Source organism: Mustela lutreola, chromosome 12 (assembly GCF_030435805.1).
Source record: "Mustela lutreola isolate mMusLut2 chromosome 12, mMusLut2.pri, whole genome shotgun sequence".
Taxonomy (NCBI): domain Eukaryota; kingdom Metazoa; phylum Chordata; class Mammalia; order Carnivora; family Mustelidae; genus Mustela; species Mustela lutreola.
This window is the reverse complement of record NC_081301.1, coordinates 98028980-98056330: the sequence shown is the minus strand read 5'-3', so window position 1 is coordinate 98056330 and position 27351 is coordinate 98028980. Positions and strand designations below refer to the sequence as shown.

General features: G+C 52.3%; 1 protein-coding gene across 1 annotated transcript in view; it reads left to right on the top strand.

The window, feature by feature from the left end:
• The window catches only part of SHC3 (SHC adaptor protein 3), a 94277-nt gene that overhangs the window by 19743 nt on the left and 47183 nt on the right, over positions 1-27351 (top strand). The window contains exon 2 of the mRNA XM_059142066.1: positions 5626-5696. Coding sequence (XP_058998049.1) covers positions 5626-5696 — 71 coding nt within the window. The remainder of the gene's footprint in view (positions 1-5625; positions 5697-27351) is intronic.

Sequence of the window (27351 nt, the reverse complement as noted above, 5' to 3'; positions counted from 1 at the left end):
GTGTATTTCTGGCTCTCCCCTTCTTCCTGCTGGCTTCACTGCTTTTATTGCTTCCTCCTTCTATTCTATTCTCTAGCAGTCTGGAGCTCAGTCATCCTATTCTTGTTTTTTCCGGGTTTACAGCCTTTTTACATGCATGTAATTGTATGTTGCTTTCGCTGCGGCCGTGAATCCCTTCCGAGCTGCCTGTTTCCCCTGCTCATGCTTCCCCAGCTCCAGCATCTGTGTTCTGTCTGCCCTGGCCAGACGATTTGGGGGTCTTCTGAGATGGAGCTCCCTGTCACTGTAAAAAAAAATATTTAAACTTACGTGTCAGTAACGATGAAGCACCAGGCGTACCTGTGACTTCTGTTGATTCATTCCTTATTATTTTTCTCCTAGCCCACGTCCTCCTGTTTTTTGTATTCATTGTTCTTCTGGAATAATTCCTTTGGGGAAGCATCTGTGGGTGGCTAACGTTCTGAGTCCTCACTTTGTCCTCCTACCTGAATGCCAGTTTGGGTGGATCTAAGATTCTTGGCTGCATACCGCTGTTCTTCAGACTTCAATGGTGGTGTTCATCTTCTTGTACTGGGTGTGCAAGACAACTTGCTCCGTGAGGAACCTGTTTCCCTTCCCCTCCCAGAACGTTTGCACGATGTTTCTCTCTGGGTCCTTTTGTCCTGAAACCGAGCTGCCATACGTCCACAAGTGGGTCTTTTCATATTTCCGAGTGCCTTGAAAATATAGATACTCCTGTTTCGTCCAACACTCAACATTCTATTCTCTTTGTTCTTGAATATTTCTTCTCCTCTCTTTCTTTCCTTTTCTTGGACTTCGTATGAGGCAAGTGCAGGAACCTTTGGATCCAAGCTTCAACACTTTACAGTTTCTTTTGTATGTCTGTCTTCTAGCCCCGCTGGGATGTTTTCTGGGTCCCATTGTCCAGTTTCCATAGTTCTTTGTACACTTCTTGGGCCTACTGATTGAATTTTCTACGTACACCCTCAATCAATAACTTTCTCTCTCTGGTGAAAGCCAGATAGACGTGCAATGGCAAAAATCCAAAATGTTATCCCTAATTGTAACTAAAATTTAAAAAAAAAAGTGCCTTGGAATACATTGGAGAAGAAAAGCACGGGACATATGTCATAAAGACCACAAAGTCTTTGGCTCAAGTTATGATCTAAGGGTCGTGAGACTGAGCCGTGTATCGGGCTCTCCACTCAGTGGGGAGTCTGCTTGAGGATTCTCTCTCCCTCTGCCCCTTCCCCCTTGCATGTGTGCATGTCCCCCTCAAATAAATGAATTTTTAAAAACATGTAAAGAAGTGAATGCACAGGTAAGTGATAAATAAATATTGTTAAGTACAATTTAGGAGAATATCAAGACCTTCTTGAGCAACACAGCTCCCTCCCGAGCCATACAGAACATGACAGGCATATGATGACAGGAATTACTATAGTGTTCCTGTAGTAACAACTTATGTCAGGTAAAATGTAGAAACCATCAAAAGAAAAATGATTGAATGAGAGATTATCATCCCATTAATCTACAAGAAAAAGATAAGAAAAAGATAAACCCATAAAGAATAGGCCAAAGATAACAACAGCTTACAGAAAAAGGAGTGAAAATGGCCAACACACATGTGAGAAAAATCACATATCCTCAAGATATCAGGGAAATCCAAATGAAAAAAGAAAGGAAGTACTTTCGCCCGTGAGAGTCAAAGATACAGAGAGCAGTGCTATACAGCGTTATGAAGGATAGAAATAAGCTTGCTGACACATTGATGGTAAGGGGCAAATTAAGGCAGACATTGGGGGCACGACCCAGGTCCATGATGCTAGTGGAGGCACTCACCTAACTCTCCAGAGTGGTGGTGGTGGTCATCATGTGACTCCCTGGAGTTCGTCGTGGCCTTCATGTCACTCTGGGATGGCGGTGGTGGCTATATTCACACAACTCTGACAGCGGTGAGGGTAACAACATGGCTGGTGGGGATGGAGGTACCTACGGAGCTCTGAGAAGTCAGTTTACACACTACTGCAGAGGTGGTTGTGGTAGTCATGTAAGTGTGCCAGTATTGTTGGTGGTGATACCTATGTAGCTATGATGGTTTCGCTGGTGTTCACATAATTCTCTGACATTGTGGCCTCCACACGACTGTGCTGGTGGTGGAGGTGCGCACATTTGTCATGGTGTGGACATCATCGTGTCATGCCATGGTGGTATCCACATAACTCTGCAGCACTGGTGGTGTAATTCTCCTTCTGGGTGGTGGTGCCCACACGACTGTGAAGTTCGTCATGGTAGTCACATAAGCCTGCTATGGGGGTCCTGATATTCCATTCCTGCAGTGGTGTGGTGGTGATGACATTCAGATGTCATTGTGGTATTGGTCATGTCGGTCACATAGTTGGTCGTGTTGGTCATGGTGTCTCCATAACCGTATTTTGTTGGTCCTGGTAGTTGCACAACTCTATGGCTGTGTTGATGGTAGTACTCCCATAATTGCATCGTTGGTTCTCTATTCATGTAGCTCTGGCTCTATGAGTCGGTCATGGATCCACATAGCCTTGGCATGGTACTGGTGTTTCCGTGCACATCATCTTCAACTGTGGTAGTCGCATTTCTGTGACTCTATGATGTTGTTGCTGGTGTGGTTCTGCTGACTCTGTGTGGTTGGTCATGGTGTTCTCATGCCAGCAGGATGGTGGCAGAGGTGGTAGTCAAATAACTATGTGACGGAGATTTTTGTCTCCCCATGACCTTGCAATGTTGTTGGATGGAGGTTGTGTTCACATGGTCTGTGAAGCTCATTATGTGTTCCTACCACCCTGCAGCATTTGTCATAGCATTGGCATGATTGAGCAAAACTGATGGTGCCAGTCATGTATCTTGTGACAATGCTGATGGTATAATTCAGACAACCCCGTGACTTGGTATGGTGTCTACACAAATCTGTGATGATGCTGTGTTGACATTAGTGCATCCCTGCAAGGTGGTGGTATTCGTGTAGATCTGTGACTTTGGTCAGGACAGTCACATAGGTCTCCTGGTTGGTGGTCATGGTATTCACAAGGTGGTGGTTGTGACAATAGTTGTGGTGTCCACGTGTCTGTGGGATGGCCATGTGGTGGTATTCGCCTAGCTCTGCCATGGTGCTCATGGTATTCTGGAAATTCCACATGGCCATGTGGTGATCTTCACATAGCTCCAAAATGGTATTGGCTGTGCCAATCCTAGACCTCTGCAGAGTCACTCATGGTCTTCACAGAACTCGGAAAGGGTGGTCACGGTGTTCCCATAATTTTTCAGGGCTGCTGTGACCTTCACATAACCCTCTGTTGGTGGTCATGGTATCCCCATAATTGCGAGGCTGTTGGTTATAGTCACATAACTCTGAAGTCAGTGACAGTATTCACAGACCTCTTCAATTCTTTTAATCACCTTCCCACGAAACCAAGATGCTCTTGGTGGTGTGTTTAATTAACTATAGTGGTGCTTGTGGGGTATTTGTGGTGTCGGTGGTATTCGCATAAGTCTACAGTGGTGGCGGTGCCATGTTTCCATAACTGCAGTGGTGACATGGGGATACGTCTACGGATGCACAGCCAGGAGTGTTATCCATCAGACTCGGTAATTCTCATCATGGCGTTCGTGTAACGCTGCAGTGCTGGAGGATTTGGTCTTCACACAGCTCTGCAGCTTCAGTCATGGTAGCATGCAACTGTGAGACTGGATGTCGTATTCAGACAATTCTGCATGATGGCTGTGATCCCTTCAGCAGTGCTGCAGTCTTGCCGGTGGACTCACATACCTATGATGTTCACGGTACTCCCATTTCTCTGCAAAGTGGCAGTTGTGTTCACATAACGACAACACTGGCTGTGGTATTCAACAGCTCTCTGATGGGCAGCATACTCATCAGGTATCTGCATTGGTTCTTGTCATAGTCACATCTGTGATGGTGGTCGTGGGGTAGTCCTGTATGTCTATAGTTGTGGATGAGTAATTGTGTGACTCTGTGTGGTGGGGGTGATGTGTTCACGGATCTTTGAGCAGCAGCGGTGGTGGTGTTGACACCATTCTGCCACTTCAGTCATTCTAATTACTTCACTTCGTAATGTTGGTGGTGGTGGTATTCACGTAGCTCTGGGACATTGCTGTGATGTCACCATGCTGTGACGGTGATGGATGTGGCAATCCTATAACTCTGCAAAGAGGGTTGAGGTCTTCACATATCCAAGTGACAGCGGCAGTGGTAGTCGCATACCCCTGCCGTGATGGTGATGGCATCTGCACAGCCGTACTAGCAGCGGCACCTGCCCCCCCCAACCCTGCAGCATTGTTCCCACTTCTCACGGGATTCGCAGCATCATGGAGGATGATCAGTGGGTCATTCATGGAACTCTTTGGCGGTGGATGTGGGATTTGTGTAACTGTGTGACAGTGGTGCTAGGAGCCATATGGTCCTGAGACGTTTGTCTTGGCAGGCACAGAAATCTGTGATGTTGGTCACTGTAGTCACGAGACTCTGCCGTGCCAGTGGTCATCTGCTTTGTGTGTCTCCATGATGTTGTTCATTGTATCCACATGGCTGTGGCGGTGGTGGTGGTGGTGGTGGTGGTGTTCCAGCAACTGTGCGATGTGGTGGTTGTGGTGTCACGTGGCTGCACGAGGGCTGGAGTCATAGTCACGTTGTATGGGTACAGAGGCTTCCGTTCAGAGAATTTTGAAGCTTTGCTCAAAGTTACATAACTGGATATGACAGAGTCAGGCTCCAATTCCAGTTTTCTGAATAATTCAAATGCAGTCTCTTCTGTACTACACCATGAGGCCTCTTCCTGCGAAGTCTAAATTTAAAGGCATTGGTATAAAACATCTGTCCTTCAAATTCCCAAGGGCTCTGGCACACAAATATTGTATCTCCACCATCTAGTTGTTTATGTACAGCTCTCGTTATGTCCGCACATTTACATACACACACACGCTTACATGTGTGAAACGGATTAAAGATTTAGCTACAAATTTAGATGTGTAAATTGAAACTTCTGAAAGTTTGTGTTACATAATGCAGAAGAGGGCTTTCTGGTAAACCAAAATAAAGCAACTAGGAGGGTCATAGATATATAGTTTGTTGACAGAACCCAAAATATATTGGTTAAATAATGAAGTCTAATATTGGTCAACATGTTGGTATTAGAGTGTTTTCATTCTTTCTTCAGAAATTATAACCCTCTAGACCCTTGTAAAGGACTAGAAATACGAGGTCTGGATGTTGGGGTGGTCACACTCTGGGACGTGTTTAGGCAATAATGGATTTATGCACTTAAGATTTCTGCACTTAATGGTACACGTTATACTTCAACAGAAGTTTTTTGAAAAATATGTTCCGGAATAAAATGCAAATACTCAAGGATCTTGGAAGAGTCAAGTCTGGCGGCCTGTAGGCTTCAAGGATACTTTCTCATGGATGTGAGTTATTGCTTTTCCAGAAAGAGAACAAAGCCTTGAGAGGCACATAAAGTTAAAATGTGATTTAAGAAGCATGCACAGCTTCCAGGAATGCCCTTGATGTGGCTAGGAGCTATCTGTTCATCTCGCCCCCCAGGCTCATGATTATGTTTTTTTCCCTTGCAGTACTTGGGCTGCATTGAAGTTCTCCGCTCAATGAGGTCTCTTGACTTCAGCACAAGAACACAGATTACCAGGTAAGCCCTCTTGAGCATGCACTCCTGTGATCTTACTTCAGGAGGGAATGATTGCAGCATTAGCAGCCTAGAAATTTCCAGAAGGAGAGTCTGCCCCTTGAGTGCTGGTAACCCTGACAGGGGGTCAGAGCCTGGTGGATTCAGGATTTCCATGTGTTTGCCCACATCTGTGAGGTGCACCTCAGGCTTAAGAACCTTGGGGATGTTCCCACTTCCAAAGCTGTCCTTATAATGGAGCTGCAGACACATGTAGAGCTTGTGAACGTTTCTTTATACTTGAAACTCTTAAACCAGATTGATATTTCAAAATGTACTGAACTGTGCTATTTCTTTCTAAAGAGAAAAATGAAGGTGTCAGGAGAGAGCCACACAGAGAATAAAATGCATGGATTCCAGGCAGGGATGTTCATAGCGGTAGTAATTTCAGAAGCAGCCGGTTGTTTACGGGGTCAGTGACGTTGAGCAGGTGTACAGAGGTCCTCCGCTGTCAACTAGATTCTAAACTCCTTGAGGGCCAGTTCCATAGTTAAGCACTGTTTTTAATAAAATCGTTGACTTGTAGAGCTTAAACCTTTAGAAAAACACCCATTTCAGGTCACCTGGAAGAGGAGAACTGGAAAGCCAGGAGGGGTTTGTGAAAGAGCCCATTGCTTTGGGCCACAAGCTTCGCTCACTTTGGTGTTTGTGGAATTACTTGGTCTAAATAGTGACCTCAGAAAACGCCTCCTACTTACGGCACTTCCATCAGTCTAGTGAATATCTTTGGGTTAGCAAGCCAAAAACTAATGACCGAACTTTAGGAAGCCATTATTTGTAGTCATTAGCGGCTAAATATTGTACATACTTTGACTGTGGTAAACACCGCCGTGGCATGTCCTCCTCACCGAAGAATTCCACGTTCAGAAGAAGTGATGTTTCTGTCCCCTCCGAAGCAACTCCAGGCATGCACGGTGGGAACGCACCAACCTTTGAACCCGCACTGAGGGAAGAATCTGCCTCCGCGGGTCGGTACAGGATGGTTTATGGAAGTCGCCAAGGCAAAGGAACGGTGTTCTGAACAGAGTGTTTGGAAGAGAAGCAGGAGGTTACGGAGCCAGTGCTTGATCCTCCAGACGCGGTGGCAGGACCAGAGTGGCGCCGGTGGGCAGAGCGCTGGGCCCGTGTCTGGGTGCGGGGACCACAGGACTGTTGGCCATCTCGTGTGTGCTGGTGGTTTCATGAAAGAGAATCGTCGGATTTTTCTGCTGAATTCCCTTAATAGCTCCTTTCATTTCTGAGACGGCTTCCTTCCAATTCAGTTCTCCTGGTGTATCCATCCAAGGGTTTGTGCCAGCTGGGCACGTGCTGGCCCACGTGGGCCATCCCGCCTTGCCGGGCCCCTGCTCCGCGGAGCAGGGTGCATAGGCAGCGACAGAGGGGCGTGTGACGGGCACAGGCCTGGGGAGCAGGGGTGGGGGGGATGGGAACTACCCTGGTGCTCCCTCCCATCAGGGTCCCGGAGCAACGGTAACACCGTAGCAGCAAGCTGCGGGGCAGACCGCGGTGGATGTGGAGGTCTAGGTGTGCGTCCCCCCGCCCCGTTCCATTCAGGCTTCCGCAAAGGCAGGCGGTGTAATGGGCTGGGGGGAGGGGGGCACCGTTCTGGGGCTCAGGAGACTTGGTGTTGAGTTCTGGCTTGGTTAGGCTTTTTGAAAACTCTCTGTGGTTGTCTCCACGATGCTTTTTGCTTAATGCCTTGTTTCGATCACGTGGCACGGTCCTTATTTTAGGGGGCAGCTGCAGTCCACGCCTAGGAAACATCAAGGTTGTGACTCGTCAAGGTCAGAGAGAAGCCTTGACAAAGCTCCAGGAGAAGACTGCGCAGCCCTGGGGGGCGCCGGGCAGAGGGCTGAGGCCGAGGCCACCTCCCAGTGCTGGCCGCGCCCCCGCAGCACTTGCTGTCTATGCTGAAGGCTGCCGGGAAATGGGAGGTGGGGACAGACGTGATCAGGGTGTCGTCAACAGCCTCTGGGAAGACGTGTTTCCAAGGGCTGCCCGGCCACACTGTTCATAAAAATATGTATTTCTGTGAGCAAGTGACCAGCCCCTACTCCTCTGGTGGAGGGTACAAGCTGTAGATGTAAGTGTCTCTTGGAGGCCAACCACGTGTCCTTCTGTGGGGGTCAACTGAGTGTTGGTCTGAGTTTAGGCTGACTGTCACGCTCTCCACAGAGCCGCCTGTGGACTGCCGGCCGCTTCCGAGCGGCTAACTCCGCAAGCAGGCCGCAAGCTGCCGGCCACTATATACTTAGCTGTGGTGATCGCGGTGAATCACCTCACTCCGGGACACCCGTGGCGGAGCAGCCCGGAGGCCGCCCACGCGTGGAGGGACGTCCCACGGGTGGGGCCCCGCTCTGCCATTTTCCACCTGTGCAAGCTTGGGCTCAGCTTGCACCCCCATGAACAGGACGCAAGCACGATGCCCACCTCGGTGGTGGTCGTGGGAGATCTGACGCCCATGGGGCGGCGCCCACAGAGTGCGCGGCTCGGCCTGGGGGAGGGGCGTGAGGCAGGGTCTCCGGCTGGCGTCACCCAGGGAGACGGGCAGGAGGTCGGGGGGAGAGTCGCAAGCAGGGAGGACCGAGCTGGATTTCCAAACCAGGTGACGGTGGCCAACAGTGCTCCCGAGAGTAGCTGCCCGGCCTGAACCCGGGGTCAGATGACCTCCTGAGTGGACCACGCGATTCACCTCCCTGAGACGTCCTCTCTCCAGATGGTTCTCCTCTGTTGCAGGGGCAGGGTGTGGAGGGCTGAGCTGGGTTATGGCGGGAAGAGCCACGTCAGGTGGAGAGGACCTGGGGGAGAGCGTGGTCTCTGCCCTTCGGGCGCCCCGTGCACAGTGATGCGAGGCTCTCCACGTGCCTCTGGCTGCTGGACCAGCGTGTCTTTCCGTCTTTCCTTGGATTTCCTCCTCTGCTCATTTTTATGCTATTTATCGTGTTAAGTTTTATCTATTATTGGGAGTCATCTTAAGCCATTTTTAGGACCTGGAAGGCTATAAAGACATGCCACTTAAGCCCAGAGTTCTCAGCGAGGTGGCCCTTCTCTGGCCATCCGTGTTGGCTTTAAATGACTCCGGCTGACCTTCTGCACTGCTCGGACTTGCCAGATGACGGTCCCGTCGGCAGCCACGTGCGCCTGTGCCACTCTTTCTGGTGTGCTCCTGTGGACGGTCAGTGCATCGTCTAGGTCCTGAAATAAACTCATTCTTCTGAATTGCGGAGTCGGCAGTGTGATTTTGCTTCCTTTATTTTAAGAGCTGCTGTAGTTTCCATGGGCCCCAAAGACCCTGGTCAGGACCAGACCTTCTCCAGTACCACTGCATGGATGTGACCGGCTCCCTAGCATGCCCCGTGGCATGCACACCCACCGTTCTGCTCCAGAATCACCGTTTCTGGAAAATTCTCTAGAAACATGCATAAGGCCCCTTTAGTGTGAAAATCAAAATCAAAGCTTGGGTAAGCTTTGGGTAACTCTCTTTCAGGAAGTTATTCCCTTTTGTTCTCTTCCAGCTGATGAGTGTGGGCTGGCCACGCACTCCTCACACTGTCCGCGCAGGGCAGAGGGTAGTGAACACGGGACTGGCTGTCAGCCTGCTGGTGCGAACGCTGTGACGGTGTCATCTCTTCTATCTGAGGTTTCACGCGTGGACTGTGGTCGGGAGTGTGACCACGTGGTTGGGTCTGAACGTGCTGGGCAGGCCGTCGGTGGCTGCAGGGGCTTGAGTCGGAACAGAGTAGTGGACTCACCCTGGTGACTTGATGACTAGGGTCAGAGGCCCTGGGGACCTGGCGCTCTGATCGTGGGGGCTTGTGAAAGTGGAGGATGCCGCTTGGCTTGCGGACTGGTCTCACCCACCCTGTACATGGAGGGGCCCATTGGTGGTGACCCAAAAGGCAAGCCCGAGGCCCGCAGCCTGGCCTCGAGACTCTGTCCTCCCCGCTGTCCCCCAGCCCCCACCCCGTCTCCCGGTCGACCGGGGAGGCCAGGCAGCGCCGGCTTCTCCAGGCACTTCCGGCTCCAGCGTTCTCTATGTGCCCTCAAAGAACCAAGTCCAAGGTGAACCCACCCCCATCGTCCATCATCCGTGTGCCTGAGGGCCTTCCTGAGACTGCGCCCCTGCTGGACTCCTGCAAGCCACCTGCCCCGAGCCTGTCCCATCATGCCTCCAGCGTGGCCACTTCCTCATGAGCTCGGTCGGGGATCAGAGCAAGTGCACTGCGCGGTGTGGGGCAAGACTGCACCTGCTAATGTGATATGCACCTGCTAATGTGATATGGGGCTCTGAGCGGCTGCCGTGGCCGGAGATGGACACGGAGGAAGGCGTAGGGCTGCCGGCCACTGGGGGAGCCGCCTGCGGTCCAGGGACTGACGCTCTGATCGCATCACCCCCCACCTCCGGTAGGACGATGGAGAGCCCGGGGTGGTAGGCTCTGGACATCTGCTCAGTCTGAGAATGGTGGTGTGACAGCTATGCGCCGCCCCGAGTGGGCGGGGCTTGCTTCTGTTGCTTCTCCCTTTGCAAACCCAGAGGAAGTAATTCGAAGGTCCTGTGTTGCAAATCCGCTCTACCAGCGGTGTTAGGATGGGTGCGCTGACACGTGGCGTGGGACACGGTGAGCAAGGCTGGGTTCTGCTTGGGCGCCTGGGTGCTGCCCCAGCTTCCCAGTTAGAGCGCTGGATGGTGGCTCTCCTAGGCTCCTTTCTCGCCACTGAACAGACACCTCTGCTGTCGACTGGCGTTCGGCGCGTGGAAGAGGAGCAGATCTGTAGCGCTCGGGCCCGGGGCGGGCTGACTGCCAGAAATAGAAAGGCGACGGCGGGTGTGACAGCCTGCCCACCCATCCCTGCGTATTCGGGGAACTCAGAGCCACTCCCTTGTGACTCTAGCCTTACTGCTTCATTCTAAATTTACTTGTTCTGAACACGTGTCATGGAGCCAGCCTCTGGCAGCTCTGTGCCCCTGGGGTGAGGCCTGGTGGGGAGGGAGCTGGTGGTTTTCCAGTTGAGAAGTTCCTCTGGCAACACCAGCTCCCCGTGTGCAAGCCACCCCCACCCCCCGGCTCTGGAGCACAGCTGAGTCCTTCTCCCTCACCCCCCCCCCCCCCCCCGTAACTCCATGCCCATGTCTCCTGCATCAGCTTCCGGGTGTGAGAAAGTACTGGGCACAGCTGCTTAGCAGGCCACACCCCAAGAGAGGCCCAGAGTCACAAGACGGTCCTACAGGTGTTCAGTGCAAGCCTTCAGAAGTACCACAGACACTTGGGAGAGCATCCCCAGGGCCTGAGCAAGTCTGGGAAGGCTTCCCGGAGGAGGGAGCATTTAAGCCAGTAGATTTTTAGGAAGCATAGGAGGGAGGCCATTGCTTTCATAGGCCTGGGTGATGAGCAGGGAAGAGGGTCGCTGACAGAGGCCCCATCACTGGAGGCCCCTTCTCCCAGAGGGAGGGGACGCTGGTGCCATTCCCCACCAACTGCCTCCCACCAAGTTAAGTGAAATTGAGGATTGTCCTGGGCAGAGACAGAGGCACACAACTCCCCCCCCCATCCCTGGCCAGGCTGAGGATGCAGCAGGAGCCTCTGTCAGAGCAGCCCATGCCAGAGTGGGCCCCTGAGGCAGCTGGACAGGGTCATAGGCACCGGCCATGGACCCCAGAGTGGGCTCGGGGGCGTCAAGATGACGGTTCCTGGCCTGTCCATTCTGAATCGGACTTTTCAGCTGTGGCCCCTCTGAGCAGCTGTCCTGACCCCTCCTAGTAGAAACCTACATATGCCCAATGAAGCTCCTAATCCCGTGGGGGAGTCTAGGGACCCTGGGCACCAGCCGAGCTCTGGGTCCCATCCACTTGTTACCTCTCTGGGCTCAGGTTCCTCTCTCTGATTTTCTGTGTGATAGTAACACTGATAGTGTAATTATTGTAACTATAATTGATACAGTGATCAGTCTGTAACATTGTTTGCTCGTTGATATTATTACTAATTATCAATATCAGTTCAATCCAGGGTATTTTTTCTAGCTGAAGAGAAAACTGTTAAGTTCCTGAAAAGGGTGAAATATTTAATAATGTGTCTTCATTTTCACTTGAGCCAATATTGTCTAATATTTTATCGTGTCCCTGCTTTGCCAGCTGCTAATAATAATTGGTAATAATACTAATCACGGCTCTCGTACTAAGTACTTAGTGCATTCCGGCCTTGCAATGAGTGTGTCATTCGTTCGTCCAACAACCATGTGTCAGTCACATCTCGTGTCTGGCCGCCGTTTGGATTTTGAGAACAAAGCGCCGGGAAGAGCCCGTCATCACGATGAGCCCTTGCTGCTTTTGTCAGTGAAAGGGTGAGCACTGTCAAGTGTCGGTGAGCGACCTCAGAGTGGCCTCTTGTGCGAGGCTTTGCTCAGGAGCCCTGGGGCGGGCTGTGCACTCCCAGATGTGAGGATACGGGACTGGAAAGTTCTCCCAGACTGAGATCGCACAAGCTGGCAAGTGGCGCGGAGACCTGAGCCACAGCGGCGGCCCCAGACGGCGTGCTGCCACAGGGCTGCAGCCCCGTCGAAGGACGAGGGACGGGGACAGGTGCATCTTTTGGGAAGCACACGACTGCCGGGCGAGCCCCCGAGACGCCACTGGAGAGGGGAGCGCTGAGGGTTCCAAAGGCCCCTACTGGCCGCCGCGGAACGATGGCCTGCGCAGGCTCAGGGGCCGGGAACCGGAGCTCAGGGTCCAGAGTCGTGAGTACGGGGCTCCGTCTGGAGGCAACGTGGACGTGCAAACGGGGCTCTGTCCCCGCTCCACGCCCTCAGTCCGTCCTGGGGCTGTCCGTCCTCCTGGGGCTGTCCGTCCTGTGCTCCAGCGACTGCCGTGAACTTTCTCCAAATAACAGGAGGAAATGTAATAAAAGTGTTCATAACCGAAAACTTCATGTGGCTGGTTTAGAGAAGAGAGGCTCTAACCCCCGCAGCTAGCTTGAAGCGATGGGGGGGGATGGGCTGGGGCGGGCTTCAGAGGAGGTGAGGACAGGCGAGCCGGGTGGACGGGCTGGGGCGGGCGGGGGCGGTGGGCGGAGAGCCGCGCCATCGCAGACTGCAGGACGCCCCGGGACAGGGTCTTCCTCGCTTGCCCTGAAGACCTGCGTAACCCGGCCTGGCTCTCGCTCCCTCCCCACCTGGACAACCCGGACGTCCTTCCTCGTCCTGGGGTCCCCTTTCCCCTCGAGGCCTGGCTCACAGCACGTCAGGCCGGCCTTGCGGTCCTAACGCTCTGGTAAGCGGCTACCGAGCACGGGCACATGTTCCACTGTGGTCACCACCCGCGGGCATGGGCACATCCGGCCAGAGGCTGGCTGTCGGCCGGGAGGCTCGGGGGGCAGCTGGGCCGTGAGGGTGAGCCAGGCTCTTGCAGGACGCGTGGCAAGGAAGGGCAGGTGGCTGGGGTGAGCCCCGGTGTCTCCGGAATGCACAGAAAGGTTAGATGCCGTGTCTGCGGGTGTCATCAAAGCAGGTGAGGACTTCACAGAGCTTCGTGCGAAGTCTCAGGATTTGTTGGTTTGTTAATTTGCCTCTTTGGCAGCCTACTAAGCCGGCTCCTGCTAGAACCTTCTGCATGGTAGGCACGTCACTCTTGGCGTGCTGAGGACACGGGAGCTTTCTTAATGGTCAAGATGCCCTCCCGTGGGATTCTGCCGTGGCGCGGTGGGGTGAGACCCAGGTGCCCGCGACCCTGCTAAGATCTGGGTGAAGGCAGCAGGCATGGAGAAACTTTGTGTTTCCTCTACCATATTGCCCCGCGAGGAGGGGCCCCCACCTGACCTGGGCGCCCCTGGAGTCTGATTCCTTTCAGAACCCAGCAGGCTAGGCAGAGGGGCGCAGGGATGGTCTGCGTTCCATCAGTGCTCGACTCGGGGTGGGGCTGCAGACACTGGCTGCACAGCATAGATCGTCTTATTTTCTGGATCCCTCCTTCTGAAACGTGGGCCCCCGCTGAAGTCACGTGGACGGCATTTTCGGGCAGATGGCTGGGCCCCACCCCCAGAGTTTCCGATTCAGCAGGTCTGGAGTGGGGGCCGAGAATTTGCATTGGCAACAAGTCTCCAGGGGATGCTGCTGCCCCCGGGCCAGGTACCGCCCTTGGAGAAGCAGAGCTCCAGAGATCTATCTATAACTTCCCAACCATTTGCAACTCCTCCCATCTATGAAACCACAGCTTTGAAAATGAGTCCATTTATCTTTTTTTTTTTTTCAAGTGATCCCACTCATCCAGAAATTTTAAAAATGGAGAGCATAGTTGACTTGGTGGCTTAGCATGGTTTAAATAGAGAGGAGTATATGGCATTCACTCCATACTCTCCTCAGGGACCATCTGGCCTGGTGCGTATTTATAATCCTCCTGCCAGAAGCACATTTGTGTCAGGAAGTACCTCTCCGATTGCTCCTTTTCTGTCTCTTTCTCGGAGTTCACTTGTCCCCCTACCCCACTCCAATATATCCTTCCGTAAAGATCTCCTTGCCCTTGTAAGAGAACGGTCTCGTGTTCTAGGTTCTGGAGACAGATGCTCTGGGCTTCTGTGTGCACGAAACCACTCTCCAGCTGGGCAGCTGTGGAAGTGACTTAAATATGTTGCGTCTCTGTTTCTCCATCTTTAAAACGGGAATCATTATGGTGCCTCCTTCAAAGGGTCGAGAAGTGATTGAGTTAATATCTGAAAAGCACCTAACGTGCCATCTAGTGCACAGAAGAGCTCGAGACGTGTTCGCGGACATCGACGCTCTCCCGTTCATGATACTCTGTCCAGGTTGGCCGTCTCATTGCCTTAAGTCATCTGGGTGCATAAGCCACAGACCTGTGTCCACACCCCTGAATCTTCTGAGTCCTGTGCCAAGAGCGGCCAGACAGACCTGCGTCTTGCTGGGCACGGTTCCAGGTCCCAAGGATCGGCTCTCTGCTCCTGTTCTCACCTCCCACCACTGTGAGAACAGGACCATCTCCTGGACCGTTGGGCCCAGCTCACGTCTCCTGGAGTACTTGCGGTGACAACAGCCAGCGTCTTCTCCCAGAGTAGAAGCCGGGACTGTTCTACCTGACCTTCCTTCCTTGCTCAGACACTAGTGCCTACTGGCTCTCCCTGGGCAGCCTCCCTCAGTTCCCTGGGCACCTGCTCATGGGTTAGTCTGCCTGGGACGTACTACTCCCCATTAACCTTCATTGTTTATCCATTACCTGCAGAATCTAATGGAAGATTTATTTTTAAAGATTTTGTTTATTTGACAGACAGCACAAGTAGGGGGAGCAGAAGGCAGAGCGAGAGCGAGAAGCAGACTCCCCACTCAGCAGGGAGCCCTGTGCGGGGCTTGACCCCAGGACCCTGGGATCATGACCTGAGCTGAAGGCAGACTCTTAATGACTGAGCCCCCCAGGTGCCCCACAATGGAAAATTCTTAATTTCGCAGCCAGCGTTCTGCCTGACCCACCCCAGCTACCTTCCCGAATATACCTCTCAGGATGCCCCATTAGGCTTCCTTTGCAGAACCAGGCTGACCTGCTGCTCCTCATTCTCCTGGCCCTGGTGCCTGCCTCCAGGCCAAGCATCCAACTACGGGAGCACCCACTTTTGCCCTGAGCTGTAAGACCACATGGTCTGAATCGCTCTTACCTCACTAGACATGGTAGTAGACATCTGAAGACATGACCACATTCCATCCGCTCCAAAATACTGCTTCCTGTAAAAAGAAAAAAACCACTCGTTATTTTGAAGGCATTAAAAGAAAAGCACTGCCTATTAAAATATGACACAATGCTTTCAATTTTTATATGTATTGAAAATCATATCAATTTCTATATATATTGAAAAAGCGATTTTGTATTTCTGAAGGCACAGATTTCTATCACCATAACCCTTGTACATCTGTTAAAAGGAAAATATAAGCAATACGAAAAAAGTATCCCTAAAACGTTTTTCCAACTCAGAGTCTGAATATCGTGAACCATTTCTTGACTCAGAATCATTGCTGTGTTTTCTCTACGTTTCACTGTTCTTTAGGCCATTTCAAGAGCACTGGAAATCAATGAAATTGAAAAGAATAGAGAAAACATTCAAAACCAAAAGGTGGTTTAAAAAAAAAAAACCCACTAAAATCGATAAACTATTAGATGAGTCGTGGAAAGGGAGAAAGTTTGGATCACCAACAGAGGGAAGGAAGGAGGGGACATTCCCACAGATACTACTGCTCTGGAGGATAATAACAAAATCCCATGAACAACTTGATGCCAATAAATTGAATAACTTAGATGAAATGGATAAATTCCTTGAAAGTTAGAACAACCAGAGTGGCTTAAGGGAAAAAAATAACCTAAATAAACCTTTGTCTATTAAAGAAATTAAAATCAAAAAGCGAAACTCCCCATGGAGAAGCTCTAGAGCCACATGGTTCCACTGGTGGAATCCACCAGACGTTTGGGAAAAATAACACCTGCTCTTCACAGTCCTTTCCTGAAAACAGGAGGGAAACTTCCCAGTTCATTCTAGGAAGCCAGCATTATCTGATACTAAAACCAGACAAAGGCATGAAAAGAAAAAAAAAAAAAACAAAACCTTGTGAAATAGACAGAGAACCCTGACAGTGCGGTAGCAAATTGGACCAGCAATTTATCAAGAAGATAATAATACATCACATGCTGGAGGGTTATCTGAAGACTGCAAGGTTGGCTCAACATTAACAGTTTAATCAATGTCATTCTCCTTATCAGCAGACTAAGGAAAAAATATGGAAATCTTAATATACGAAGAAAAGGTTTTGACAAAATTCAATATACGTTTATGATGAAAATTCTCAACACACTAGGAGTAGAAGGACACTCCCGTAATCTGATAAGCAGAATCTACAGAACCCTACAGCCAACACCATTGTTAGCAGCCCTTAGTTAATACTGTACTCGAGATCTTCGTGCGCTAAGATAAGAACAATGTAAAAGCCATACAAATTGGACAGAAAGAAATGAAATGGTCTCTATTTACATGTGACATGGCCATCTATACAGAAAATCCTGAAGAATCTACATAAAAGCTTCTAGAACTAATAAGTGAGGTTGCAGAAATCAATTGCAAAATGAAATTTTTAAAGGACCATATAGAATAGCATAAAAACACAAATTAGTGTTAATTTTTTTAGTTGTGCTGTTAGTCACCATAGAGTATATCATTAGCTTTTGATGTCGTGTTCCATGATTCATTGTTTGCATAGAACACCCAGTGCTCCGGAGCGCTTGGGTGGCTCAGTGGGTTAAGCCGCTGCCTTCGGCTCAGGTCATGATCTCAGGGTCCTGGGATTGAGCCCTGCATCGGGCTTTCTGGTCAGCGGGAAGCCTGCTTCCCCCCACCCCTGCCTGCCTCTCTGCCTACTTGTGATCCCTCTCTGTCCAATAAATAAATCTTTAAAAAAATGTTAAAAACAGAAAAGAACCCCCAGTGCTCCATGCAATCCGTGCCCTCCTTATAATCATCCATCACCAGGCTCACCCATCCCCCACCCCCTCCCCACTGAAACCCTCAGTTTGTTTCCCAGAGTCCACAGTCTCTCATGGTTTGTCCTCCACCCCGATTCCCCGCTTCAATTTTCCCTTCCGTCTCCTAATGTCCTCTGTGCTCTTCCTTATGCTCCACAAGTAAGTGAAACCATATGGTAACTGACTCTCTCTGCTTATTTCACTCAGCATCATCTCCTCCAGTCCCGTCATGTTGATATAAAAGCTGGGTATTCATCCTTTCTGATGGCTGAGTAATATTCCATTGTGTATGTGGACCACATCTGCTTTATCCATTCGTCTGTTGAAGGACATCTCGGCTCCTTCCACAGTTTGGCTATTGTGGCCATTGCTGCTATGAACATTGGGGTGCACGTGCCCCTTCTTTTCACTACATCTGTATCTTTGGGGTAAATATCCAGTAGTGCAATTGCTAGGTCATAGGGTAGCTCTATTTTTAATTTTTTGAGGAACCTCCACACTGTTTCAGTGTTAATTTTAAGAAAATGTGAGATTTATATACAACAAACTACTAAATATTGTATTTTCAGGTTAGAAAACTCAGCGTTGTAAAAATATAGTCTTTAAAAACTGATCTAGGGGCGCCTGGGTGGTTCAGTGGGTTAAAGCCGCTGCCTTCGGCTCAGGTCATGATCCCAGGGTGCTAGGATCGAGCCCCGCATCGGGCTCTCTGCTCAGAGGGGAGCCTGCTTCCTCCGCTCTCTCTGCCTGCCTCTCTGCCTACTTGTGATCTCTGTCTGTCAAATAAATAAATAAAATCTTTAAAAAAAAAAAAAACCCAATCTAAACATTTAATGCAATTTTCATCAAAGTCCCACTAACCTTTTTGTAGAAATGAATACGCTGGTTCTTCAATGTACATAGAACAGTCAAGAACCTAGAGTAGCCAAAACAGTTTTGAAAAAGCAACAGCACATTGAATCGAGGTGGGGCAGTGGACATCCCCATCTTGCTCCTGACCTTAGAGGAAAAGCTGTAGGTCTTCCCCACTGAGTGTGATGTCAGGCTTGTCCCGTATGTCCTGAATTATGCTAAGGTACTTTCCTGTACACCCAGTTTTCTGAGAGTTCCTGCCAGGAATATATGTTGAATTCTGTCCAAGGAGTCTTCTCAAGTGACCGAGATGATTGTGTGGTTTTTGTCCTACATTAGCCGGGGAGCGTCACAGTGCTTGATTTGCAGACCACCCTTGCGTCCCTGGAATAAATCCCATTTGACCAGGTGAACAATCCTTCTAGCATACTGCTGGTCGGGTTTGCTGTTGTTTCGTTGCGGACTTTTGCATCTGTGTTCACCAGGGACACTGGCTTGTAATTTTCTCGCAGTGTCCTTGTCTGGTTTGATATCAAGAGGCTGCTCCAGCCAGAATCACCCATTGTGTCTAGTTGTCCCGGCTCTGGACTCCCTTCCACTGGCACAAACGCCCAACCTTCTGTTGTCTTGACATTTATAAAAAGTGGACTTTTTTGTAGGATTTCCCTCAATTTCAATTTGTCTGTTGCCTTTGGGTCACGTACTTCTGACAGGATAGAAATTGTGTCCTTCTCACCCTATGATGTCACCTTGTCTCAGTAGCGATGATGTCACTTTTGACATGGTTCAGTTAAGGTGTTTTTCTTATGCATTTTTGATATAACAATGTTCAGACTGTATATAAAAGCTTATATTCACGGATCCTCCCTTAGAATCATAAGCATTTTCCCATCATCAAAATCTCTTCATATTTGTTGGTCATTATAACAAAGTCTAAGGTGTCTGAATCCGGTAGGGCAGGGGATTGAACCCCACTGCCTTCTAAACACAGGGTTTGGGGTGCCTGGGTGGCTCAACTGGTTAAGCATCTGACTTTGGCTCAGGTCATGAACCTGGGGTCCTGGGATCGAGCCCCAGTTTGGGCTTCCCACTCCGCAGGGAGTCTGCTTGTCCCTCTGCCCCTCCCCTACTCATGTTCTCTCTGTCTCTCTCTCTCTCTCCTCTCTTAATAAATAAATAAAATCTTTAAAAACAAATAAAAAGCAGAGGTGCCTGGGTGGCACAGCTAGTTAAGAGTCTGACCCTTACTTTCAGCTCAGGTGTGGTCTCAGGGTTGGGAGCTCGAGCCCCATGGCCGGCTCCTTGTTCAGCATGGAGTCGGCCTGAGTTTCTCTCTCCATCTCCCGACGTCCCTCTCCACTGTGCTCTAGTGCACGGGCTCTCCCTCTCTTGAATAAATACATAAATCTGAAAAAAAAAAAATAAACACAGGGTTTGTTTCCTGGATGAGGTCTGGGTGCGGCATTGTCAGAGCCCGCCGGGGCAACAGGACTCCCAGCAGGGCCCCCCAGAAGCTCATGGCCCAGCACATGGTCGGCGGTCAACCAATGTTTGTCGAAATCTTAAGCTTGCAGGAGTCTGGGGAAATGGCTAAAACGAAGCATCAGAAAAAGCAGATTGTTAATAGTGGCGGCCCAGAGGATGTGATTAGTGAGACAGAATCTGTGTGGGAAAGGTGTTATTAAATCATTTCTCCTTCCTTTCTGGCCCTGGGGCCTTTTCTGGGAAACTCAGCGCGGCTGCCTGGGGTGAGTAGCATGAAGGCCATTTTTGGTAGAAAACACGGCTTTCTTCGAGGGGCCGTGGTGGCACAATGTCCTCTCTCTCCAAGTCCTTATTCACTGCTTGCCGCCGGGAGGAGTGAAGACGCGGATCACGTCAGAATCAGCACTTTATAACCGCTGGTGCAGTGAAGCCTTTCAGCGCTGGAGAGACAGTTCCACGAGCCAACCTGGAGGTTGCTCTCATTTACTCAAATGCACTGAAATGCGAGAGAGACGTGTTGCTGAGCCGTGGGTCTGACCTGCCTTCAGAGGTCGTGCTCCGTGGCTGGTGTCCTAAGGCAGTGAGCCTTCTCTGTTGGATGCCTGCAGGTGCCCGGAGGGGTGGGCAGGTGTCCTTGCCCTGGGGCGTCTGCTCAGGACCCCGGTTCTGCAGAGCCCCCCTCTGGTGGATCTTCTGACCCTAGCTGTCCCACTTCACCGGGGTTGGGGCGGGGGTCTGTGCCAGGAGGCTGCCCTGAACCCTGCCGGCCCGTGCACTGTCCTCGTGGTGCTTTCTTCTGCGGGGCAAAGCCTCTTCCCCTCCTCAGGCCCCAGCCTCGCACAGGTGACTGCCAGCCCCTTGTCCCACAGGCACCCTGTCCAGAGCCCGGGTCCCTCTGTCTGGGTGAGCGGGGAGGGAGCCGGCAGGTCGCTCCAGGGATCTGGTTTCTGGACCCCCCGGTGAGGAGGCGCCCACAGTAGCAGCCGACCCTCCCTGCTGCTGGGACCACAGCCCTTGTGGACGCCTGGGACCTGCAGGACAAGCAGCTGGCGGTGAAGGTGGGGCTGTCCCCGCAGCCTTGCTTCCGGGGACACCCTTCTCCGGTGTGAATGGTGCCTCCTCGCACTGTCCTGTTGATGCTGGTGGCATGGGAGCTGGGTCCCGGCGGCCAGCGCCCTGGACAGAGATGAAACCCGAGCTCCGGGACGGGGCTCCTCAGCCTCGGTGTCCCTGCCATCCGGGGCCCGGCCGCGCTCCGTGCTGGGGGCTGCCCCGGGCGGTTTGGGGCATCCAGCAGCTCCCCTGCGGAGCTCCACCCGCTAGATGCGCCCTCAACCTTGTGACGATCAGAGTCTTCAGACTTTGCCCGGTGTCTCCAGGTCAGAACCATGGCACACCCCTAACCTGCATGCCCCCAAACTCGGTTCTGTGTCATTGCAAACATCGCATCGTCCCTAGAGAAACGTCAGAAAACAAAAGTACGCGAAAGGAGAAGGGGCAGTTTCCATCACGTTTCACGAGCGCTTTCGCCGAGCCTCGGGCTCTTCCTTTGTGCTCACAGGTCCTCGTGAGGACGCGGGCTCCCAGAGAAACGGAACTGCGTGTGGTGTGGACAAGTGCACGCCAGGTTACCCCGCCCCGTGGATCCTCCTCGTGGTGATGCGGAGGAGCTCAGGCCTCCACATCGGGGGTCGGGGGGCCGAGTCGAGCGCAGACCTCGCTTAGGGGTGCTGGGGTGGAGCCGGCTTCACGATCTCCTCCCGGCTCCCCAAATCCAGGACACACGCGAGTAATGATGTCCCGGTTCTCGGGAATCAAGAATCACGTCATGCCCACTAAGAGCGGGTACTGTTTTGTACGTTTGGTGAAATTCTTGTTCTCCTCTGACGGCGCCTCTCCTCCGTATCCGGCATCAGCGGACTAGACCCGGCTCTCAGGCGTCGGCACACACCCGCTGGCCGTCAGCCAGTCCAGGACCCAGAACGGGTCCCAAATGCACCCCACGGCCCCCGAAGCCTGCCTTGAACTACTCGTAACCGGGGGTTGCGGTGTACCCTGGGCCCGCCTTTCCGCTCTCCCTCGTCCTTTTGTCTGCGACCCTCACTCATGCTCTCGCTGCCCCGCTAGCGTGTTCTTCCCTGCTCGGGGGCGCCCAGGGAGGGCGAGAGCACGCTCACTCTTGCACGTGTCTTCTGGGGACCGCGTGTGCGCGCTTCTCCCGGACATGGCCCCGCGGGGTGCCCTGCTGGGCAAACGATAGGCTATGCTTCTTGCCTCATTAAAAAATTGTTATGGGACTGTACCTTCCCTAGCGTCACTGCTGACTTCATAAGTAAAATCCAGCGACGTGTACGCGTGCCCTGTGATGACTGTGGGCAGTTGTATAGAAGCACTAATTAGCACCGCAAAGCAGACAGAACCTTCCTTCCCCCTCCACTTCCCTTGTGCCAACGGCCGCCCGCGGCCGTCCTAACTTTGTGCAGATCAGTGCCAGGAGGGCCACCTGTGTCGCGTGTGTGACCGTGGGCGGGTGGGAGGCAGCTGGACGGGTTCTCCCAAAGCTAAGTCTCCGCGTACGTACAGCCGCACCTGACAACACGCCGCAGACGTCAGCGCCCCAGCAGCGAGGTCCCCTGGCCCTGAGGGAGAGGCGGCCGGGCCCCATCCCGCCGGGAGAGAAGGAGCGTGTTCCGCTCTGTGCGTGCTATAAATGTACTCGGCAGTAGAACGGAGCGACTTAATGATGCGCGTGACAATATGGACTTGTTTCTTGTTCTATTTTAAAAATATTTTTCCTTTTAAAAAACGTTATTAAAACGGTATTCTTGTAACAAATTGTACAAGGGAGACGTACAGGACGAAAGAGAAAGTCTCTCCCTGTTCTACACACCCACTCACGGTGCGGGGACAGGCAGCTCGTCTTTCTGTGTTCATACAGACACGCACAGCACACATCACACACACACGTATCACGTGTGCCCACACACCCCGCACACACACACACACACACACACACACACACACACAGGCACCCACCCTCTCATCACTCCCCGGGTGTCCTTCCTCATGGGCAGGTCGGGAGCTTTGGGTCTCGCTCATCCTGTGGCAGCTGCGCGTCCCGAAGCCCGAGCGCCGACCCGGTCACCCGTCCGGTCCCGGGTGGCTTGGCTGACAGAGCTCTGCCTCGAGGACCTGCGGGCCTCCGTTCCCATGCGCGGTCCCCCAGGGCGCCCGCCTTGACCGTGGCTGACGCTCCCACCAGCACGAGTGGCCCCTTCTTCTCAGGGCCGCTGCGCTGGGCCTTCACGTCATGCGCCGTCCCCAGTTTTATGGTCAAAAGCTGTTGCTGCCGGTGTTTCAGTGTCTGGCATCTCATCCCTGACCTTTGCCGGCTGGTCTCAACTCCTCTGTAATGACCTCCCCGGTGACACCACCTGTCCACTCTCTGTTGGGTTCCTCTCTATTTCCTTTTCGACTCGAGGGGGTGTCCTGCATGTCCAGGTGTGCTGGGACTGTTCTGTATTACAGTGAAAGGTTTAAAGTAGAGCGTGTTGATTCCAGACGCGTTTCCGTCTTGAGGAGCTCCCTCGTGGGGGGACGATGCAGACGATCTTCTGATACTTTTATTTCTTTACTTTTTGTATTTGGATGCTCGCTGTGGGAGAAGATGGCCACAGTCCCAGCCCCGAATCCCCGTGGGGTTGAAACTGGGCCAGGCAGCCGGGCCTATGGGACTGTGCTGCCCTGACCTGTGGGTTGGGGTCCTGCCGGAAGGCACCCCTCATTCCTGGGAGAGCCTGGGGGTGCACGCTGGCTTGCTCATGGGGGAGCTGAGGGCAGTGCGGCCCTGGGCCACTCACTGGGCATTGCGTGAGCCTCAAAGGACACTCAAGCCCGGGAAAGCCCGGCTCCGGACCCCGGAGGATCTAATTCCGATGTTGAGTCCTTGAACTACTGTGTGGCTCTGGGAAGTCTTACGTACCCTCTCCAAACTGAACTCCTTTTATCTTAGTTACTTATTTTTTTCTGAATGGGAAGAGTGGCTCCTACATCTCGGGAGAAGTGGCTCAGGTTGTTGAGGGGCATGAAGACAGGTCAGCTGTCCCTGTCCTGGGGGTGCTGGCTCTTCATGACCTGTGCATGTCCGTGTGCGTGTGTGTGTGTGTGTGTGTGTGTGTGCGTGTGCAAGCTGCCCTCCTACAATGCAGAGTCTGTCTTTGTGAGCCTGGACGCTGCCCTCTGGCCCCAGGCGCCCCCTCTGGCTCTGCCTTCCCATCGAGGACACCTTTGCCCCCAGGGACTGAAGACACATTCTCCGAAGGCTGACCAGTGGCTCCTGGGCTTCGCGGGGGCCCCTCCTGTTCTCCAGTCCGAGGGCTCTGTTCTCACCTCTTCGTGGAAGCAGGTAGATACGGACAGAAGGTCTCCTGACGGACCATCTGTGATGAGCAGACTGTGTTGAGGAAAGGGAGGTACGTCTTGTCTCAGTAAATACTCCAGGTGCGCATGCGGCCCACACGAGGGGTACGATTTTTTAAAAAGATTTTATTTATTTAACGGAGAGAGAGAGAGCAGGAGCAGGGGGAGCAGCAGACGGAGACGGAGAAGCAGACTCCCCACTGAGCACGAAGCCCAATGAGGGACTCGATCCCCGAATTCTGGGATCATGACCTGAGCCGAAGGCAGATGCTTAACCGACTGAGCCACCCAGGCGCCCCAAGGGGTTTGATGAGTGCAATGTTCAATGAGGAACGGTCGAACCAGACTTTTCTCTGTTCCTTGCAGGTGGGCTCTTTCCCTGCAAGGTCCTTCCTGCAGGACTTGGGTGGGAGCCTGCAGGAGCCCGGGGCCAGCCCCTCCCCGGGGTCCCTGACCCCAAAGTCTGTGGTTCTCCGTACCCTGCCCTGCCCATGCTTCTCCCGGTCAGGTGTGCTGCGGGGCCAGCTCTGCCCACACACCTCCTCTTCCTGACGGCCCTGTAGCTCTTTGCCCGACATTCAACGCAGTTTTGAAGAGAAGCCCATTGAGTCACGGAGTGCTTATTCCTAGGGCTTTGTCCTTTGGCTTTTTAAATTTCACGTCCCTTGTCTTCCAGAGTTAGTGTGTATAATAATTTACGGTTGTCGTTATTATAGCGTGGTGACCAGGCGCACCCCCGGAAGTGGCAGGAGTGTGGGGTGTGGCCCGACTCCGTACTCCAGGGGCCCCCCTGACCTCAACTGCCCTTAGTGGGGAGCTGGCTGGGACAGCCCCCCACGATCAGGAGGGGAGCCAGCTGGGACCCCACGTAGCCACGAGGCACGAGAGCCATTTGCTGTCGGGAGTGTTCTGCTCTGCTCCGTCTTGGTGTATCTGCACCCGGTTCTCTGGACATGAGGGGCCAGGGCGGGGAAATCCTGCCGAGGTGAGGAGGGAAACACAGTTTCCTTCTTTCCGGAAAGAGCGTCTGGCATCGGCCGTGCTGACAACCCAGTTCCTGTTACATGGATCCAAATCTCCTCAACTGGAAAAGAGGAAAATTCGTTTCTGCTTCATCATTGACTTCCTGAGGATCTGTGCACCTCAGACAAGAGTGTCTGGGCCCACTGGATGCGTGCACGTGTGTCTGCGTGCATGGAGGGGCGTGTGCACAGCAGACCCACGCGCCCGAGGGGACCGGCCACCCCGGCCGCCCTCCGTGTCATCTCGGCGCGGGAGACTAGGACTAAGATGTCCATAGGATCCGAGAGCAGACTCCTCGGTAGCTCATGCTCACACGGGTCTGCTTACTTTCCCGTGGTTTTCTAGAGACCATATGTTTCTAGGGACCATATGTCTGCAAACGAATCCGATTACGGTCAATGTGAACGTGCGTCGTGTTTGGAGCCAGAACAGGCTGCCGGGACTTTACATATGTCCTTCTCTGTGTCTCTGACGCTCTCTGTCTGTATGTGCACAGGGGCACATGTATGTGATTACGTACAGACAGCTGACCTTGAACAACACAGGGCTTGGGGCACTGACCCTCCACTTGGTTAAAAACCCACGTACAACATTTGATTTCTCAGAAACATAACTGCTAATAGCCTGTTGACTGGAAGCCTTACCAAAAACATCAACAGTCAATTAACACGTATTTCATATGTTATATATATCATATGCCATATTCTTAGACTAAAGTAAGCTAGAGAAGGGAAAATGTCATTGGAACGATCATGAAGAAGAGAGGATACACTCACGGGACTGTACCACATTTATTTTTAAAAATCCACATACAAGTGGACCCGTGCCACTCCCCCCATGTGGTTCGGGGCCAATCGTATAATTAGATTTAGGACCAGTTGGCGTGCGTCCATCGGTCCAAGCTCCTCTCGGTCCTGAAGGACGATGTGTTCTTGGAGCTTTGTCGTGAATACTGATGACAGCAACAGGGACAGACATGCTGCCTTTGGCCCATGCCAGGCACCGTGAATGTGAGGAGACTCCATGGGCTCCTGGATGACCTCCTCTGGCCCTCAGCCCATGAAAGCGTGCCTCACGCAGCCGGGGTGGCGGGGGGCAGAATTCACACGTGCACCCTAACCTCCACCTGTCAATCTCCTTCAGCGCAGGGATCCACAGGGTCCTATTGGCAAAGAAACATGTGTCTGTTCCTTGCCGGCCCAGATGGTGCCGGGACTCACGCATTTCTATCACTAACAACCTTGAGGGCTGACAGAGCCGTGCATCCCTGTTTTGGAAAGTGTGTGTCTTTGGTGTGTGTCTTCGGGCGGTAGGTTCTGCGTTCCCTTCCTCAGGCTTGTGTTCCTGGGAAAGCCTCATGGGAAGCAGATCAGAGCAGAGCATCGGCCCCCAGGTCCCCTCCACCCCAGCCTGCTGCCTGGTGGCTTCTCGCACCCGGTCCTTCAAACCTTCTCTTAGTGGGAGTCAGGAGAGAGCTGCTTGGTGCTGTGATCAAAGACCTCTCAGCTTCGCAAGTCGGAAGAAAACACGGGCCCTGATGAGACGTCCGAGTGATGGGATTTTCCAGCACTTGCCAAACCTTACAACCTGGAACTTGTGCCACACCCTCGGGCAGGCACTGAATGTCTGATGCCCTGAGCATAGTCACTCGTAAGGCAAACAGTCACCTAGGTTCCGGATTTATCAGTTCCAGCTTTGATCTGTGAGAACCAAAGCCTAAAGGCTGGGGTGCATTTTAATGAGTCCACAGGAATGTAATACATGAGGCATGAAAAAAAAAATCCCAACAAAACAAAAGAAAAAAAACCCAACAACAACAACCCCAAATCACCTTCGTAATGCCCAAAGTCACAGTGTGTGGTGTAGGCCAGAATCCCCTTTGTCCCCGCTTCAGTGACATTTTTCTGATCTCATCTCTTTAGAGGTCCAGACACCAGTGATTTGGTGCACCCCCATCCCACGGTGCCCTGCTTGTCCTGGGAACACCCTCGTCCCCAGCTGGGAGATGGAGCCTGAAGACATGGTCCTTGTTGGCCACAGACAAGGAGAAATGAACCCAGTCGTGTCCCCCTCTGTCCCAGCTCCCGGGAAAGAGAGCTTCCATTCCCGGCAAACCCAGGATCTGGAGCCTGGGGAAAGTGACAAAGACTTTTCCCCCTTAAGACTTAATGGAAATATTTCAGGAATGTTCCCCCACATAGTTACTCACGGAAGGATCAGACTTTTTGTTGTTCCTACAACTCCATGGAAACCCACGAGGCCCCCTGTTCTTTGTTTTTATGTGATGGTCAGTCAGGTACGGCCACCAGCGCTGACACAGAAGAAGCCCAGGAAAACACA